Source organism: Phyllostomus hastatus, unplaced genomic scaffold, assembly GCF_019186645.2.
Source record: "Phyllostomus hastatus isolate PE091 unplaced genomic scaffold, TTU_PhHast_1.1 phas_scaffold_21, whole genome shotgun sequence".
In the NCBI taxonomy this organism is placed as follows: Eukaryota; Metazoa; Chordata; class Mammalia; order Chiroptera; family Phyllostomidae; genus Phyllostomus; species Phyllostomus hastatus.
In genome coordinates this window covers 15,132,219-15,147,490 of record NW_025334017.1, presented here as the reverse complement: position 1 = coordinate 15,147,490, position 15,272 = coordinate 15,132,219, and the positions used below count along the sequence as shown (strand labels likewise).

Here is a 15,272-nt window from a genome sequence, read left to right as displayed (position 1 = left end):
GACGTGCATTAGCGGTCAGAAGCACACTTTTCCCGTGGAGTGGGCCAGAGAAACCGCACCTGTAATGGAAGATTGCGGGAATGGCCGGATTGGAGAATCCCGCAGAGAGTGGGTGGTTGGGATAGACTCTGCGGAGGGGGAGACCCTTTGAAGATGTGTAGGTGGTCCCTGGAGAGTCCCAAAGACTAGGATGGGGCTTCTGTTTCTTAAAACAGTTTCCTGGACATCTGCTCTGAAGCTCGCATTTGCTACTGCCACCTTCCGATGGCGCAGTTCGAGGGCAGAGGCTGTAGGTGCGCAGAAATGGAACTGGGTTTCCTGAGATTGTCAGCAGGAAGAAGGGGCTCTTTTTAGACATTAACGTATCTCTACAAATATCTCTTTAAACCTCCACCACAAATCCCTTTTCATAATGGAATCATAGTAACAATGTCTATGTGTTTTCTTGGGGTGGGGGAGGAGGGTTGCTTAGGACATACATTAATAGCTCATAGCTTTTCATTCACAAAAGTGGGATGTCACAGAGGTTTGTCCTCTGATTTCCTCACAAAATATGTTTCAGAATGCTTTTCTAATCAGCACCTGGAGATGTACCTCACTCTTTTTAGCAGCGGTGCAGCATTCCCTTACCTGAATGTATCATGATGTATTTAACCAATTCTGCATCCATGGGCACTTAGGTTGTGTCTGGTTTGGTTTTCTTTTGTTATTTCATGTGATTAAATGAATCTGTGAGGAGAGATGTGGCTTTGTCTCTCCGTCCACTGGTTCCTTAGTGGATGTGTCTGTGTGTTAAAGTCCTAACAGGATCAAGAGGTATGTAGAACTTTAATTTTGGTAGAAATTGACAAATTGCCCTCTAAACAGGTAGCACGAACTGACACTTGCCAATCGTCTGTGGGAGTCAGGCATGTGCAGTACATCACGTAACCCTCAAACTGGGCTTCCCAAGCTGAGTGTCTTTGCACGTCCAGACGGAGCACTGGCTACTTTTCTCCTCCTCAGTATTAACAAGTTCATCAAGGTCTTTTGCTGAATCCCCAGTACTGAGGTCATGAGCAGATTTCAAGCATTGAGATAGTGTCTGTGGAATTAATATTATGGGACAAGAAGGAATTATAAAATTTTGAAAATCACACCAGAAATACTTTCTTTGCTCACCTAAGTAGAGCTGTTTATGTTGTTGTAGACACCACAGTAGAGCTAGATGAATTTATATCTTTTATTTTACTACCTGCAGTAATTCCAGGTCATTCTGTAGAAATCTCAATGGTGAGATGAATTAGAACTCAACACATATAACTCTCCCAATTGTTCTGAGCTTTAAGGATTTCCTGATTCAAAAGACATTGCATATAATATTTCTCTCCACACACATAGTGTCCCAGGCATACTAACCACTGGAGGCTGGCAGAAGCCTTACAAGATGAGAAATGTGAATAAAACCATCTGACACACCTTTGTCCTTTCCCAGTGACCTTTCTGCAAGAGTGAACCCTTCAGCATTTGACCCTTAATTTATTGTAATGTCTCCCCTTGGCTTCCCTCCTTTTTGCCCCATTATCACTTACATGCATTTCATTAAAGTAACCTGAAACAGATATTATCTGATATCTCTAACTTAAAGAATTTGCTTCTTTAAAGGTCATCCAGGTTATTGTGTTCTGTATGTAGCCATATAGTTTAGAATCCAAAAGAATCTAAAGTGAGCTTGTGATACTACAAAACTACACTGAATGGATATGTAATAATTTGTTTTAATCACATTTTTTTGCTAATTGCAAAACTTTCCTTAAGAAATCCTTCAAAGGCTGACTGTTTAGTGCCTCTGATGAGCTTGTATAAAGTATTTTGATGCGCTCCTGGATTCAGCAGTGCCTGGGGAGCATCTGAACCTCGTACTTGTTCCCAAGTGTGTAACTGGGATTGTGTTAACAGCGCAATGCTGATCAGACCCATAGGTTGCTCTTTCTGGCTCTGTGAGGTGAGCAATATAATCCCGTTATTATCACTGGAAGAGCATATCATTCAGGTGCTGAGATACTTCCAAATGGATTTAGGTAAACGCTTCTTTGAAAGGGTAAGGTATTAAGAAAGCCTACTTCTGTCAGAAGCTCATTTTTTAACTTATTACTGAATGTGTGTAAATTTGGAAATGATTCATTACCCATTGTCATGCCCTGTGTTCACTAAAGGAAGGTATATGTAGCTTATATAGAATTTTGTAATTGAGAAGAAACACATCTCCATTTAAGGAGCTACCATAGAAGAGTGATTCCTTAGGTACTATTTTGTGTTAAGGAAGCAAAAATCAAAGATCAAAATTGAAGAGATTTTTGTTTTATTTATTCAACCTGACATTTATATGTGAATCCTAAATCCTCAATTCTTTATTAACTACATTAAAATACATTAAGTATTTTAACTCTTCATTTTATTTTAATTAAACAATTTTAGTCATGAGAAATGTTCTAGTTATCTTTAAGATAACTAATCACGGGTTTTGACACGTATATTACAACGTGTCCAATTTGACCAGTCACAGTCGAAAGTAGAATTAACGCAAGTGCCTAGATCATTTGTTTGGAGAGGTTTCTGAATTTTCAGAAAGTAGTCATTTTATAGTGGGTTCCCTGAAAAACTACTGTCTTGTAGAGAATTTTGCTTTGGGTTCATATGATGAAATATTTGCTGAGAAACAGCTTTGGAAAAATTTCAGACAAATGTGTTTTTTTGGTTACATATTTGCAGAGCTTGAAGTAACATTGAGAAAAGTTTTAGTTTCTGTATTGTCACAGGATTGGAGTGAGATTCCATTAACTTTTCCCATTGATTTTTAAGCCTGGAGGGAATTGAAATTCACCAGGTGGTCGGGGAAGTTCTGGTGTGTCTAATAGTCCACATGTCCTCACCTGCTGCTCTGTAAGAGCTCTGGGTTTTCCATCTTTCCTTCTTTCTTTCCTCCCTTCCCTCCTTCTTGAAAAATTATTTATGTATGAAAGTATCATAGCAAATAAGTATACAAATGTGTAGTACACATTTAGCATAGATAGCATTAGGAAAGAACTAGAGAGTTTTTCAAACTTTTTTGTTGTTGTTGTTTCAGAACCCATTTACACTTAAATAATATGAGGACTCCCAATGAGGTTATAGCTACCAAATCTACCATATTAGAAACATTAAAAACTTGAGAATACAGTGTGTGCCTTCCAGTAACTGTGAGTGCTGTGATGTCACCACACATCTGTCGCTTCTGGAATATTCCACTGTGCATGCACGAGAGAGCTGGAGAGGCTGGACTGGAGGGTGGGATCGTAGACCTCTCCCGGAGGACTGCAGGAGGAAGGAGACTTAGGAGGGCTATGGGAAGTTGTGTGGACTGGAAACAAGGTCAGAGAGAAGGTGCGTCATTCAGGTGGAAACCGGTGAAGGTCAAGCCCGCACGCGCAGGGCAGCACGGTGTGGTGCTGGGGAGCCTGGCTTCCGGATCAGGCCCCGGTGCGCAGTGCAGGGATATGGCTGAGACTGGCTTTTTCAGCCTGAAATTGGCGTTAAAATCTGCTGTTCATTTTGGCTTTGGCCTTGCCTTTGGCCCATTGTCAAAATACCTAATTTGATGCCATTTCCAGGGTCTCTGAACTAATGAATGATTAGGGATAACATCATATAAAACAATGTAAATATGTTTGCAGTAGAATAAGGTATTTCATTCATATTGATTGGTAATACCTAAATATATTCACTTTCAAGTACAGGCAGAAATTCTAGAAGCAATTTGAATAAAAACCTTGTCAATTCAAATATACTTAAATATGATTACAAATAATGATTTTGAAAATTCTTAATTTTCTGTGTAAAACACATATGAAGATTTTCAAGTAGTTGAATAGGGAACTAGATTGTCAATTAAATAGATATTAAGAAAGGACGAATTCATTTTTTGGGGAACATAATATACTTTTTGATCCAAAATATTTAGTAAAAATTTAAATTGTAATGCAAGGCAGAATCACAGAAACAAGTTTATGACTGAAGGCTTCTGTAAAATTGTGTTTGGTATAGTAACATTAATAATACCAAATAAAATGATTTTTAAAGATTTATTTAATTTTTAGTAAGTTAATTTTTTATGTCATGAGCTTTTCAAAAGAAAGGCTTATCTGGGAATTTTTCTTCATATCTTGTGAGAATGAATCAAACTCAGAATGTTTACACTGTCACCTTAAAATTTTATAAGGAAGAAACATAATGTCATATGTGATAAATTTTTTCAGTCCAGTCATAATATTACAAAAAGCATGAAGAAAATAACGTGTTAGAGAAAAACGATATATTTAAAAAAGCTCTCACTCCTCCCTTGACATCCCTGGTCGTGAGCATCTGTTTGGAATTAAACATTTGCAGGTTGGTGAGAGCAGCCGATGCCGCCAAAACTTGCTGAGCCTACTCTACAGAGTCTGTCCCTGGGCTTTGTAACATTTTACTATATCAGTGAGTGGTGGTTCATTGTATGCTGGTGGTTTTGACTTCAGCTTCTAGTGTATGTCCAGTTTTAGCATTCATCATTCAGCCAAAATATTTATTCCATGCATCTCCTGTTCAAATTTCTGACTTGTCCACTTACTATGCCTTTGGGCAAATGATATAAGGTCTCGATGCCCTGATACATGGCCCTAAGAAAATGGAAATAATACTAGCTCTTCCTGCACACCAAGAACCATGAGGAGGTGAGCCTGACCTGACCCGACTGCTGCGGGACCCTCATGATAGGAGTACCCATTCCTGGGACTGATTGGGAAGCGTCCTAGGTAACTGACCAAGTGAGTGACGTGCTGACGCTCACGATTCCGGCTCTGGGATATGAGAAAGGAAATGTCGGATGGGAACTGACTGTAGGCAGGAAGGCCAAAGGGAGCACAGCAATTTGGATACCTGGACTTAATTCTTGTATTCATGAAAATCTTTTTATTTTACCCAAATCCCTCATACTGTAGTTTACATTTTCATCTGGCAAAGAGAATTCTTCTATAGTTTCACTACATTACTTTTTTTTTCAGATGACATTCCTTACTTTTGCTTCAAAACTTTTCTCAAGACCTTTATTTCTATAGTAGATACACATTTATGATGTGAAAATAAAATCATTTATTTAGTGTATTTATCAATGTTTAGGTGTTTGCTTACCCTTTCGTTATGTCTGTGAGCATTTTGTGTTCTTCAGAAAAATATTACCTTATTGTAAGCATGATAGGCAGTTTTGGATGATAACTCTTAATGATGAATGTATACTAAGTCTTGCATGTTTATTTGAGATAACATTTTAAAAATCTACTTCTAGGTGCTTTTTGAAGGAAACGCAAATGAATTCAAAAGCTGTTTGAGGAGACGAAACAAGTTAAAGAAATATGATGACGTGAACCCCTCCCCTTTGCATTGTGCTGCAGAAGAAGGTCAAGTTGAGCTGATGGAGATGATCCTCAATGACTCCTCTTGTGAAGGTAACAAAATGTTACAATGATTGCTCCCTATCCATGACCCCATTAGATTTATTGAAAAAGTGGTGTGAAGTTACTCTGAAGGTAAATTAGTTCCAGATTATAAAGGGCCTGAATAGCTCTCTTGGAGTGTGATTTTCCCTATAGGCTGTTCTTCCTTAATTTTTTTCCACTGAAACACTGCCAAGGATAGTGCAGAGATCTGGGACTGCATAGCAAACAGGGGTTTTCTTTAAATTTTTCTGAAAGGTCATAAAAACTCATACACATTATGTGTATCCTTCTGTACTATTTCCACTGAGATTATTCTACACTTAAATTGCTTGTCAATGAATAAAACTGATGCTCTAAGAAGATGGAGCATATTCCCACAACCCCAGCCTCGTGCACCCAGCCTCATCTGAGTAACTCAGCTGCAGTCAAATGAGGAAGGTGGGTGCCGCAGAGATGTAAGTATTGAGGTAGTGTGCTAAAGCCTTCATAATTTAAGGTAACTTTGTCAATATTGTGGAAGATGCATCGGAAGTGGAATCCCAACTAGGAAGCTATTTTAGTGTGAAGAGAAGATGAGAGGACACCAGGGTGCTGAGCTTGGGATGAGGAGAAAGGGAGAGATTTGAGAGCTGTTCTGCATGTGGAGTCAACAATGCTCTGTAAAAGATTGAATGTAAGGAGGAAATGTCAAGAGGTGACTGTGAGACTCTTAAAGCGATGAGGCTAATAGTAACCGCGCGCCGCGCCCCACCCCCGAAGAGGGGCATTGAAGAAAACAGAAGAAAAGTGAGTGTGACATGGGAGGGCATAATGAATTTGTTGGGTCATACTGTTTGAAAGGCCCAGGGTATGTTCACTTGGAAATAACCAGTAGACAACTAGAAATGCAGAAGGAAAGCAGCCAACCCTGCAAAGCCACTGTTGCGTAGGAAGGAGCTGAGACTGTGTAAATGCATGGAAATCATTTATGAGACTGTGAAATTGCCCCTAAAGGTAGCTTAGGAGAAAACACTAATATTAAGGGCCAGATGGCCCAGAAAAGCCAGAAGCAGGACAGTGAAGAGAGTGGTAGATAAGAGAGTGATAATACGCACGACAAGGGATGTTACTGGGACAGATGAATTAGGAGATCAGTTGCCACAAAGCCATCAAGGAAGAAGAAGATCACAGTACATAAACCCTTACATTAGAAAGCCTCAGGACCTTTGTAAAAATGATTTCAGAAAAGTGTGGAGATTACTTAATAAGTGCATGGAAGTGTGTAAGTTTAGGCCCCTGTTTAACCAGGTTTGGTGCTGACTGCAGTGCTCAATATAGTGTTCAACCTTGATCAGACACAATGGATGAGATGTGCGTGCGTGTGTGTGTGTGTGTGTGTGTGTGTCTATAAGTGAGACTCAGGTTGTGGGAGTCTGTGAGTATATGTGTGTGTTTTTGAGAATGCAGCATTTGAAAGAATAAAAGGAAATAGTGCAGGGATCAATTTTTAAAAGGACAGACATGGCTGTAGCATGGCTCTACGTGCTGTAGATGGTCTCCAAATCACTGTCATGAGTGAGTACTTTTCTCCCTCCTCAGACATAAAAATACCCTGCCACTAATTAAAAGGCTGATAAAGCAGACAGTCATGTCTGTTTGAGAATAGGTACAAGATGCTGCCCACTCCTATGGTGAGGCCACAGAGAAAACAGTACAATATATCACCATATTGTAGAAATACATGGAAGCCATGCATGTCATCAGAGGCTCAAGCTGTAATTCCAGTCTTGTGGTTTATTAGTGGAGTCTTGTGTCTTTTCTGATTAGCAAATTTTGAACCATTACTATGGGCCAAGCACTCTGCATGAAGACATATTTATATTCATATTCTCTTCCCCAAAACATACATGTATATATTCTTTCTGGTAACTAAATTTGAATGAGAAAACTGAGGTTCAAAGAAGTAAGGCAACTTACTGAACCCCTTACTGGTGGTATGATGTTGGCAAGATTTTGAGCCTCTCTAGGCCTCAGCTTCGTCCCTGTGAAAGACGGTCATTGTTCGTAGTTGGATGTCGGAGGGTTCAATGACATAACGGTTATATGGGAACTAGTAGAGTGCTTGGCATATAACTATTGCTCGCATTAAGCACAATACAATATAGCAACCCCCAAATTCATACCACAGATAAAAACATGAGACAATAGGAGAATCTGTTTGTTATCGATGCCATAGGTGGACATCTCAACTCATCTGACAAAATCAGTGTCAATTCTATGCATCCCCTCCAGGGGTCCATTGTGTATTTTTATTCTTCATGGCAAAAGCGAAGCCTGTCACAGTGCACCTGGCACTGAACTTTGAAGTGAATAGGGATGCGGTCGGTGTTCAATCCTGTCCAGTCAAAACCTTACCCATATTTTGACATCTTTTTCTAGTGTTGAATGTGATGGACAATTATGGAAATACTCCTCTGCATTGGGCTGCAAAAAAAAACCAGGTTGAAAGTGTGAAGTTTCTTCTTAGCAAAGGAGCCAACCCAAACCTCCGAAACATCAGCATGATGGCGCCCCTCCACCTTGCTGTGCAGGGCATGCACAACGAGGTGGTGAAGGTAAGCTGGGACCATGGCAGCTCTCCCTGCCTGGGCCGAGTGGCCAACCTCAGCTGCCAGGGCATGTTAGTGGTAACAGTGATGATCATGATGACAAAGATGATGAGGATACAGTCTTATCTTTATCAAATGGTCCTTATTTACCAAGCATTTTTCTAAGGGCTTTATATGTTTTAGTTTTTAAAATCCTCATTAAAAAATTATGAAGGCTATTGTTATTCTTATTTCATAGCTGAGGAAAAACTGAGGCAAAGAAAATTACATCACTTGCCTACTATCAGATAACTGGTGAGACTAATAATTAAATAACAATTAGGAGTTCTGTTCTTATTTTGATGCTGGAAAGCTAATACTCTTATCACCTTTTTCTGACTGGTTTGATGATTAAAAGGAAGAATGTGATAAGCATATCAGTGAAGACAGAAAACCTAATTATAATTTACTATTTTGGTTCAAGTGGATGATATGTGATAATCTTAGCAGAAGACATTACAATGTTATTGGGAAATTTCTTGTTTTTATCCAAGGTTTTTCTTTTTTCTTTTATTTTTTCCTTCCCCTCTCTCCCCCCTCCCTCCCTCCCTCCCTCCCTCCCTCTCTTTCTTTCTTTCTTTCTTTCTTTCTTTCTTTCTTTCTTTCTTTCCCTCCCTCCCTCCCTCGCTCCCTCCCTCCTTCCCTCCCTCCCCCCTCCCTCTCTTTCTCTTTCTTTCTTGGCAAGTTAGGTCAAATAGAGGAAACTGTGGTAAGTGCCTAACAGGTAAGGTTTAGGCCCTAGCTTTCAAACTGCATCTCAGATCTTAGACACCCTCGGAAACACACACACTGACTTAAAGAGGACTGTAATTTATAAATGCATCGTGTTCTAGAAATTCATTTCTAAGGTAGGCAATTGGAACTTAGAATAAATTTTCCTGCAGAAACAATATTATAAGTCATTTGACCATTGTGCCAAGCCACGTGTCTTTGTCCACTTGATCTGCTATGACAGACTACCATAGGCTGCGTGGCTTAAGCAGCAAACATTTATCTCTCACAGTTCTGGAGGCTGCTAAGTCCAAGAGTGAGACACAGGCTGACTGCATGTCTGGAGAGGACCCGCTTCCTGGTTCCTAGATGGCTGTTGTCTTGCTGTGTCCTCACATGTCTGAGGTGGCAAGAGAGTTCGCTCGGTCTCTTAATTCCCTTCATGAGTCCTCTGCACTCAAGACTTTATCAGCTACCGAAGGCCCTACCTCTTAATACCATTATGTTGGGGGTTAGGACTTCAGTTCTGAGGGACAAAGACATTCAGTTCATTGCACCACACTGAAACCTTTGTCTATAAATCACCAGAGAGGTCTCAGGGTGTCCATGAGCTTCCCACTCCCTTTAGCCCAAACACCGTCCTCTCAGCCCCCTGAGTTCTTGGTCCCTTTACTCCAGGCATAGAGGTCATGAGGGGAGCCCCTTTTCCATTTTCCCATTGTACCTTGTATATAGGTCTGTCCTGATTCTTAGCTCAGGGTATTGTAATCATATATTCATGTGCTTCTCTCTCCCCCTCTGGCTGGTTACCTTTGGAGGAGGGGGTTTGTGTGACTCATCTCAATATCTTGTGTTCTCAGCACCGCTGATAAATGATGAATTTTGAATGAATGAGTAAAAGAATGAATGAGTACATTGGGGTTCTGGCTAAAGGAGAAGGGGAGAGCTTAGGTGTCAGCACTTAAGAGGAGTCAGGGTGGCCCCTTGGGAAGATTATTGGAAAGGCCTCTGCCAGTGGCCTATTTGTTCTTTAAATGTCTGCATCATTCATGGACTGGATGCTGCTTCGGTATCATCCAAATGGGGCCACTAGTGACTTCAGGGGCCCCAGCCCAACACCCAAAGGTGTCACATAATGTTTTTCCAAGGCACCCTTGGGTTTCCCTTGAAAGCTCTTTTCAGAAATAAATGCCCATTGACTTAATTAATCTTGGCTCTGAAAGTGTGAGTTGGGAATTCAAAGGCAGGTAACAGTTGAAAGGCTATTGCTAATTAGAAACTAAAACTCTTCAGGCCAACAAATACAGAAAGGTAGGTATCACACAGAAATGGAAAAGGAAGTTTAGAAGTAAGCCCATAAGTGATTTATAAATTAGAACAGAGGGTATAACAAATGTTCCTGGGTAACACCAGAACAAGAAGAGAAATGGCTTATAAGAGAATGACATCATCAGTCCTGTACTTGGTCTTACCAACCACAACTTCCTCTAAAAAATATGTTTAGACCCTTCTGCTTCATCTGAGACAAAGAGAATAGAAGAAGGAGGAGGATTTTGGAGTATCTCACGTGCTTGCCAACGGTCTTCCTCCGCCTCTCCCGGTTACCCTCAGGGGTCAGGCCCATGCCCCACCAGTTCTGGCCAGTTTAAAATGCTTTCCCATGGTCTGCTCTGCCAGCCTTTCCCCAAACCTTCCACCATGATCTGCCTAGTTGCAAACTGAAAGTTATTATCCATCATCACCTGCAGTTCTTGCAGACTCTGTTGACATTCTTAGTGTTCCCTGGGGTGCATTGGCCTGGTAGTTAGGAGGAAGCCTTGTTCCTCAATTATCTGCAGGCGTTAGTCCTTGGGGCTTAACCTCAGCTATCCATTGGCTTGACCATCCCATGAGGCTTCTCAGATTCTCATCAAAGGGGCATCTGGAAAGCTCACCTGAGAACCTCCAACTTGCCTGGTCATGAGTGAATCTGAAGTGGGTGCACAGTGTAGTTGCTCCCACAGGAGTTGCTCTCCTGGGACCCCGGCCACACATAATGAAACTCAGCTTTATGAAAGGTGGTGCTTATGGTAACCCAACAATAATACCTTACTATCTGCTGGGAATCTACGATCTGTGGTTCTAAGAGGGTAGAGAAGGGATAATCTCTTCTTACAGACTTGAGTAGGTTACTTTGCGTGTGGTTCTGCCATTTATTAAGAATGGAATGTGAGTGTGCCTAAAGTCCCTTGAGTGGACCTTGTGTTCTCATTTCCCTTCATCCAGTAGTAGTTTCCTATATGTTCTTATGAATGAAAATCTCAGTTTAGTGTGCTTTTAGGAGCAACTTAGTAAGCTCAATTCATTTGCTGACACATCAGCACACATTCTATTATCAGGGAACTCTGGTAGGAGGTTGTGTACTTTTTTAAAAAGTCAAGCTTTTAGGAAACAGCTTGTTTTAATAAATTCATTTTAAACAATTTAATTATAAGCACATTATAACATGCTTGCTGCAGGAGAAAAGACCTCTAGGTCAATCCCAAGATTTCTCTCTTGGGAAGAACATTTATATGAGATAAGTGTTGCTAGATTGAATATAAAATAAAGACTGGTTAAAGATCTATAGATTCTTGGACAGTGGTCAGCTGGAGGCAAACTAGGTGTGTGGGGGTAACAGGTCTTTAGTTAAATTTCATCAGAAAAACTGCTTATCCATTTTGTCAGGAATGCTAATTTCTTATATCATAGAAAAACCTTCTGTTCCAGACTAAGTTTGAATTGACTGAGTTAAGCTATAACAGTGTTACACGAAACTCTTTTCTCTACTGAAGAAAATGTAGTTTTAATTGACATTTCCCAGAATGCTTGCAATCTAGGTAAAAGAAAAATGACTAGAAAGGAAAAAAAAACTCTTCCTATTCTCCCATCTCCTTTCCCCCTTCATCTTTCCCTCCTTCCCTCCTCCCTAACCTACACATTCAATGGATTAATTTTTTGAAGACTTTAGTTAACATAGGTTACTTAATACAAGTGAGAAATATTAAATGAACTAATTTAACTAATACCTACAATTCTTACTCTATGTCCAGTTCCACAACAGCGTATTGCATTAATTGAGGTGATACAGAAATGCTCACTACTCCTCTGTTTGAGAAATTTATGTAGCACCAAGTATATGTGAAGTTTCATGCAAGCTTCTATAGGAGAGAGGTGAAAAACGACGAGTAAGGACATGGCACCTGGCATTGAGAGTTTATAACCTAACTACCACATTTGGAAAGCTGCAGGTTAACTTCTGACAATCGTTCCCCCCTTTCGTGCAGGTCTTGACTGAGCACGGCAGTACGAATGTTAATTTGGAAGGAGAAAACGGAAACACAGCTGTGCTAATCGCATGCTCCAAAGATAACAGTGAAGCACTGCAGATTTTGGTTTGTATTTTAATCTTTTTTTCTTGTTTTCTTTCCTTTTTTATTAGTACAACATGAATTGTTGTTATTTACAACTCTTAGTTTCTCTTTTTAGCAAAATATGAAATACAGAAAATATGTCAATAAGATTGTTCTGTGTGTTTTTATATATGCATACACACACACCTTAAATCTCAAATGGATCTGAGATTGCTTACAGAAGACTAACAGGAGAACATTAAAGAAAATGTGAGAAGATCAAAATGAAAAGAAAGTTTAGACAGGTAAATTAAGATGAAGCTGGTGATCAGGCTGGAATAAGAAATACAAAGTACAACAGCTTGTATGTTGATTAAAGTGGGTCACACTTTTGACTTTGAACTTTTAAATAGACAAAGGAAAGACAAATATAGTCAATTGCAGACTTATTGTCAGGCAGGCCCATGAAATAAAAGCCAAGGCAAACATAGCCATTCATGTCACCAAGATGAGAAGAAGTTGCTGCCATGGGTTCTCAGAAAAGGGGCTCTTTGTGACAATAATGGCTAAGGTCCTTCTTGGCCACAGCCCTGAAGGAGAGCCACTTCTCTCTGGGGTGGCCCCCTGTGCCTGGGCGCACCCATCTGACCAACAGACTCCTGCTCCACCTAGTGCCCCACTGAGTGTGGTGCTAGGATTCCAGGACACGGCCTTTCCCAGATATTCCTTAATCACTTGTATGTTATTCAAGCCATGTTCTGTGTTTTTACTACTAGATTTTCCCCCTCTGCCTTCCCAGAGAGTAGGAAAATAAACTAAAGTAATTTTAAAATATCTTCCTAATATTTAAATCTACAAATATGTTCTAATGTGTTTACTGGATCTTGGAGAAAAATGCATATTCTTATAAGCTTTCATGATTAGACCAAAAAGAGAATAAAAATAAATAACACTCAAGTGAAGAATTTAGAAAAGAGCCTCAAAGAAACCAAAAATAAAATAGACTAAATAGTAAAGTTTAAAACAAATAATAGTAATTTTGAAATTATTTGATAAATTGAGTTATTTCTTTCAAAAGATAATAGAACAGAAAAAGATTGGCAAGTCTAACTAAAACAAGAGAAGATAAAGCACAAATAATTACATAAAATTAGAAATAACTAATTAGAAATAACTAATTAGAAATAACTAACTAATTTCTAATTTCTAATAAATTAGAAATTCTAATAAATTAGAAATTAGAAAGGGTTTTACCTGAATATGATGATAATTTTTAAATGACGAAATAGCAGTATGCACAAGTCTTAAAGAATTTGTAAATCCACTTTTAATGGATTAATAGCTGAAAATAATTAAAATTTCAAAATTAACTAAAAAATTAAAGGCCTGTAGGGAACCATAAAACATTTTTAAAAAGTGTGTTATCAAAGTTCTGGAGCCAGCTATTATTCCTGCTGTTATATTATGATGCATTTCACAATATATCTATAATAAGTACAGATGCAAAATCTTAAAAGTACTAGCAATTAATTCCTTGGAGTAACTGAGAGAGTAACATGAAGTACACGTCAGCCTTGTGCAGATTGTACCGATAGCTAGTGCTGGACCATGACACATCCGTTGGCCTGAGCAGACAAAGCATAGGACTCTATGTATTTATCTTTAAATGGATACAAACTTATCTATAAGGTATTACAAATCCATAAGGAAAAGACAACACTCCATGGAAAATTGGCAAGGAGGTACATAAAGTTTAATTAATTTCTCAAATGATCAAAGAGAGATGAGAAACGATGAGTTTTTTTTAACACTTAAATTGGAAAGATGAAATAAAACCGTGTTGATGTATAGTGTTAGAGAAATTTTCATGAGATGGGGAATTTCATTCACTGTGGGTGTGAATACTTTTTGACTAACCAATTCCAATCTAGGAATATGTCTTGGAGATATTTAAAGCTTTCACTGATGTTAACATCAGCATTGTATATATCAGAGGGGGAAAAACTGGAAAAAATAGAAGTTTGTTTAAAAGGATTCATTGCATAACATTTTGTATACCCCAAAATGAAACATGGACTTGATAAAATTACACTTTTAAAGAATATTAGTAAGTAAAAACTTTTCTGAACAGTATGATCACAAAGTATACACATAAAAATTACCGTTGCAAATAAAACAAAAAAGTGCATTGTCTTCTAAAATGTAAACCATTGCTGTCCCTAGAAGATGAGATTACAGGTAATATTTGCTTTGTCACACTTTCCTGCTCTTTCAAAATCTTTTCTCTTATGATTATAAAAGGTTCTTAAAGCAAAACCAAGTTCATTGATCTGTAGAAAATGAGAGTGGATAACAATTGACTCAGGGGTCAAGGTAAGGTGTGATTCAGTTCTCCTAATACCTTTTTTAATGGAGAATTGCCATCAGTGAAAACACCTGATTTTCATAGTTAACAAGAATGCTGATCTAATCATTTCTTAATTTACATAAATTAAAGGAAAAGAATCTGGGAAATATTATCATATTATTTTATTTGCATAGGGATTGAGAATAAATATAGGAGGAGTCATGTTAATGTTTAAAAATATCTCATTAATCCCATTGTAAAATGTGTGCACTTTAGTTTTCTGGGCTATCAAGATGATGTTTTGTGTCTATGTTGTTATCTCATCTTTGGAAAATATGGAGTAAATGCCTCTATTTCAGAATCTTAGCCTGGTTCCAAAGTTACCTTCATACCTAGGTTTTATGTGATTTGAAGCTTTTCTATATAGTTTTACATAATTACAGAATAATACAGTGGTCTTGGAGAGGCATGGAAACCCTTGTCCATCCTTGCAACGACAGGTTTGAGTTGTGTCCTTAGACTTTCATTGCTGCTGTTCTTTCTTTTCTTCCAGTTAAAAAATGGAGCTAAGCCATGCACATCAAACAAATGGGGATGTTTTCCTGTTCACCAAGCTGCCTTTTCAGGTGCCAAAAAATGCATGGAAATATTACTAAAGTATGGTGAGTAGAGGCTTTCCTACATTATATACTACTAAGAAGTCTATATTGGTGGGTGCTAATAATTT

At 38.8% G+C, this 15,272-nt stretch overlaps 1 protein-coding gene across 2 annotated transcripts in view; it reads left to right on the top strand.

Moving 5' to 3' along the window:
• TRPA1 (transient receptor potential cation channel subfamily A member 1) overlaps positions 1 to 15,272 on the top strand; it is a 50,721-nt gene that overhangs the window by 3,932 nt on the left and 31,517 nt on the right. For both annotated transcript variants that reach the window (XM_045861251.1, XM_045861250.1), the window contains exons 3-6: positions 5,339 to 5,498; positions 7,908 to 8,083; positions 12,133 to 12,240; positions 15,099 to 15,207. In XM_045861251.1, coding sequence (XP_045717207.1) covers positions 5,339 to 5,498; positions 7,908 to 8,083; positions 12,133 to 12,240; positions 15,099 to 15,207 — 553 coding nt within the window. The remainder of the gene's footprint in view (positions 1 to 5,338; positions 5,499 to 7,907; positions 8,084 to 12,132; positions 12,241 to 15,098; positions 15,208 to 15,272) is intronic.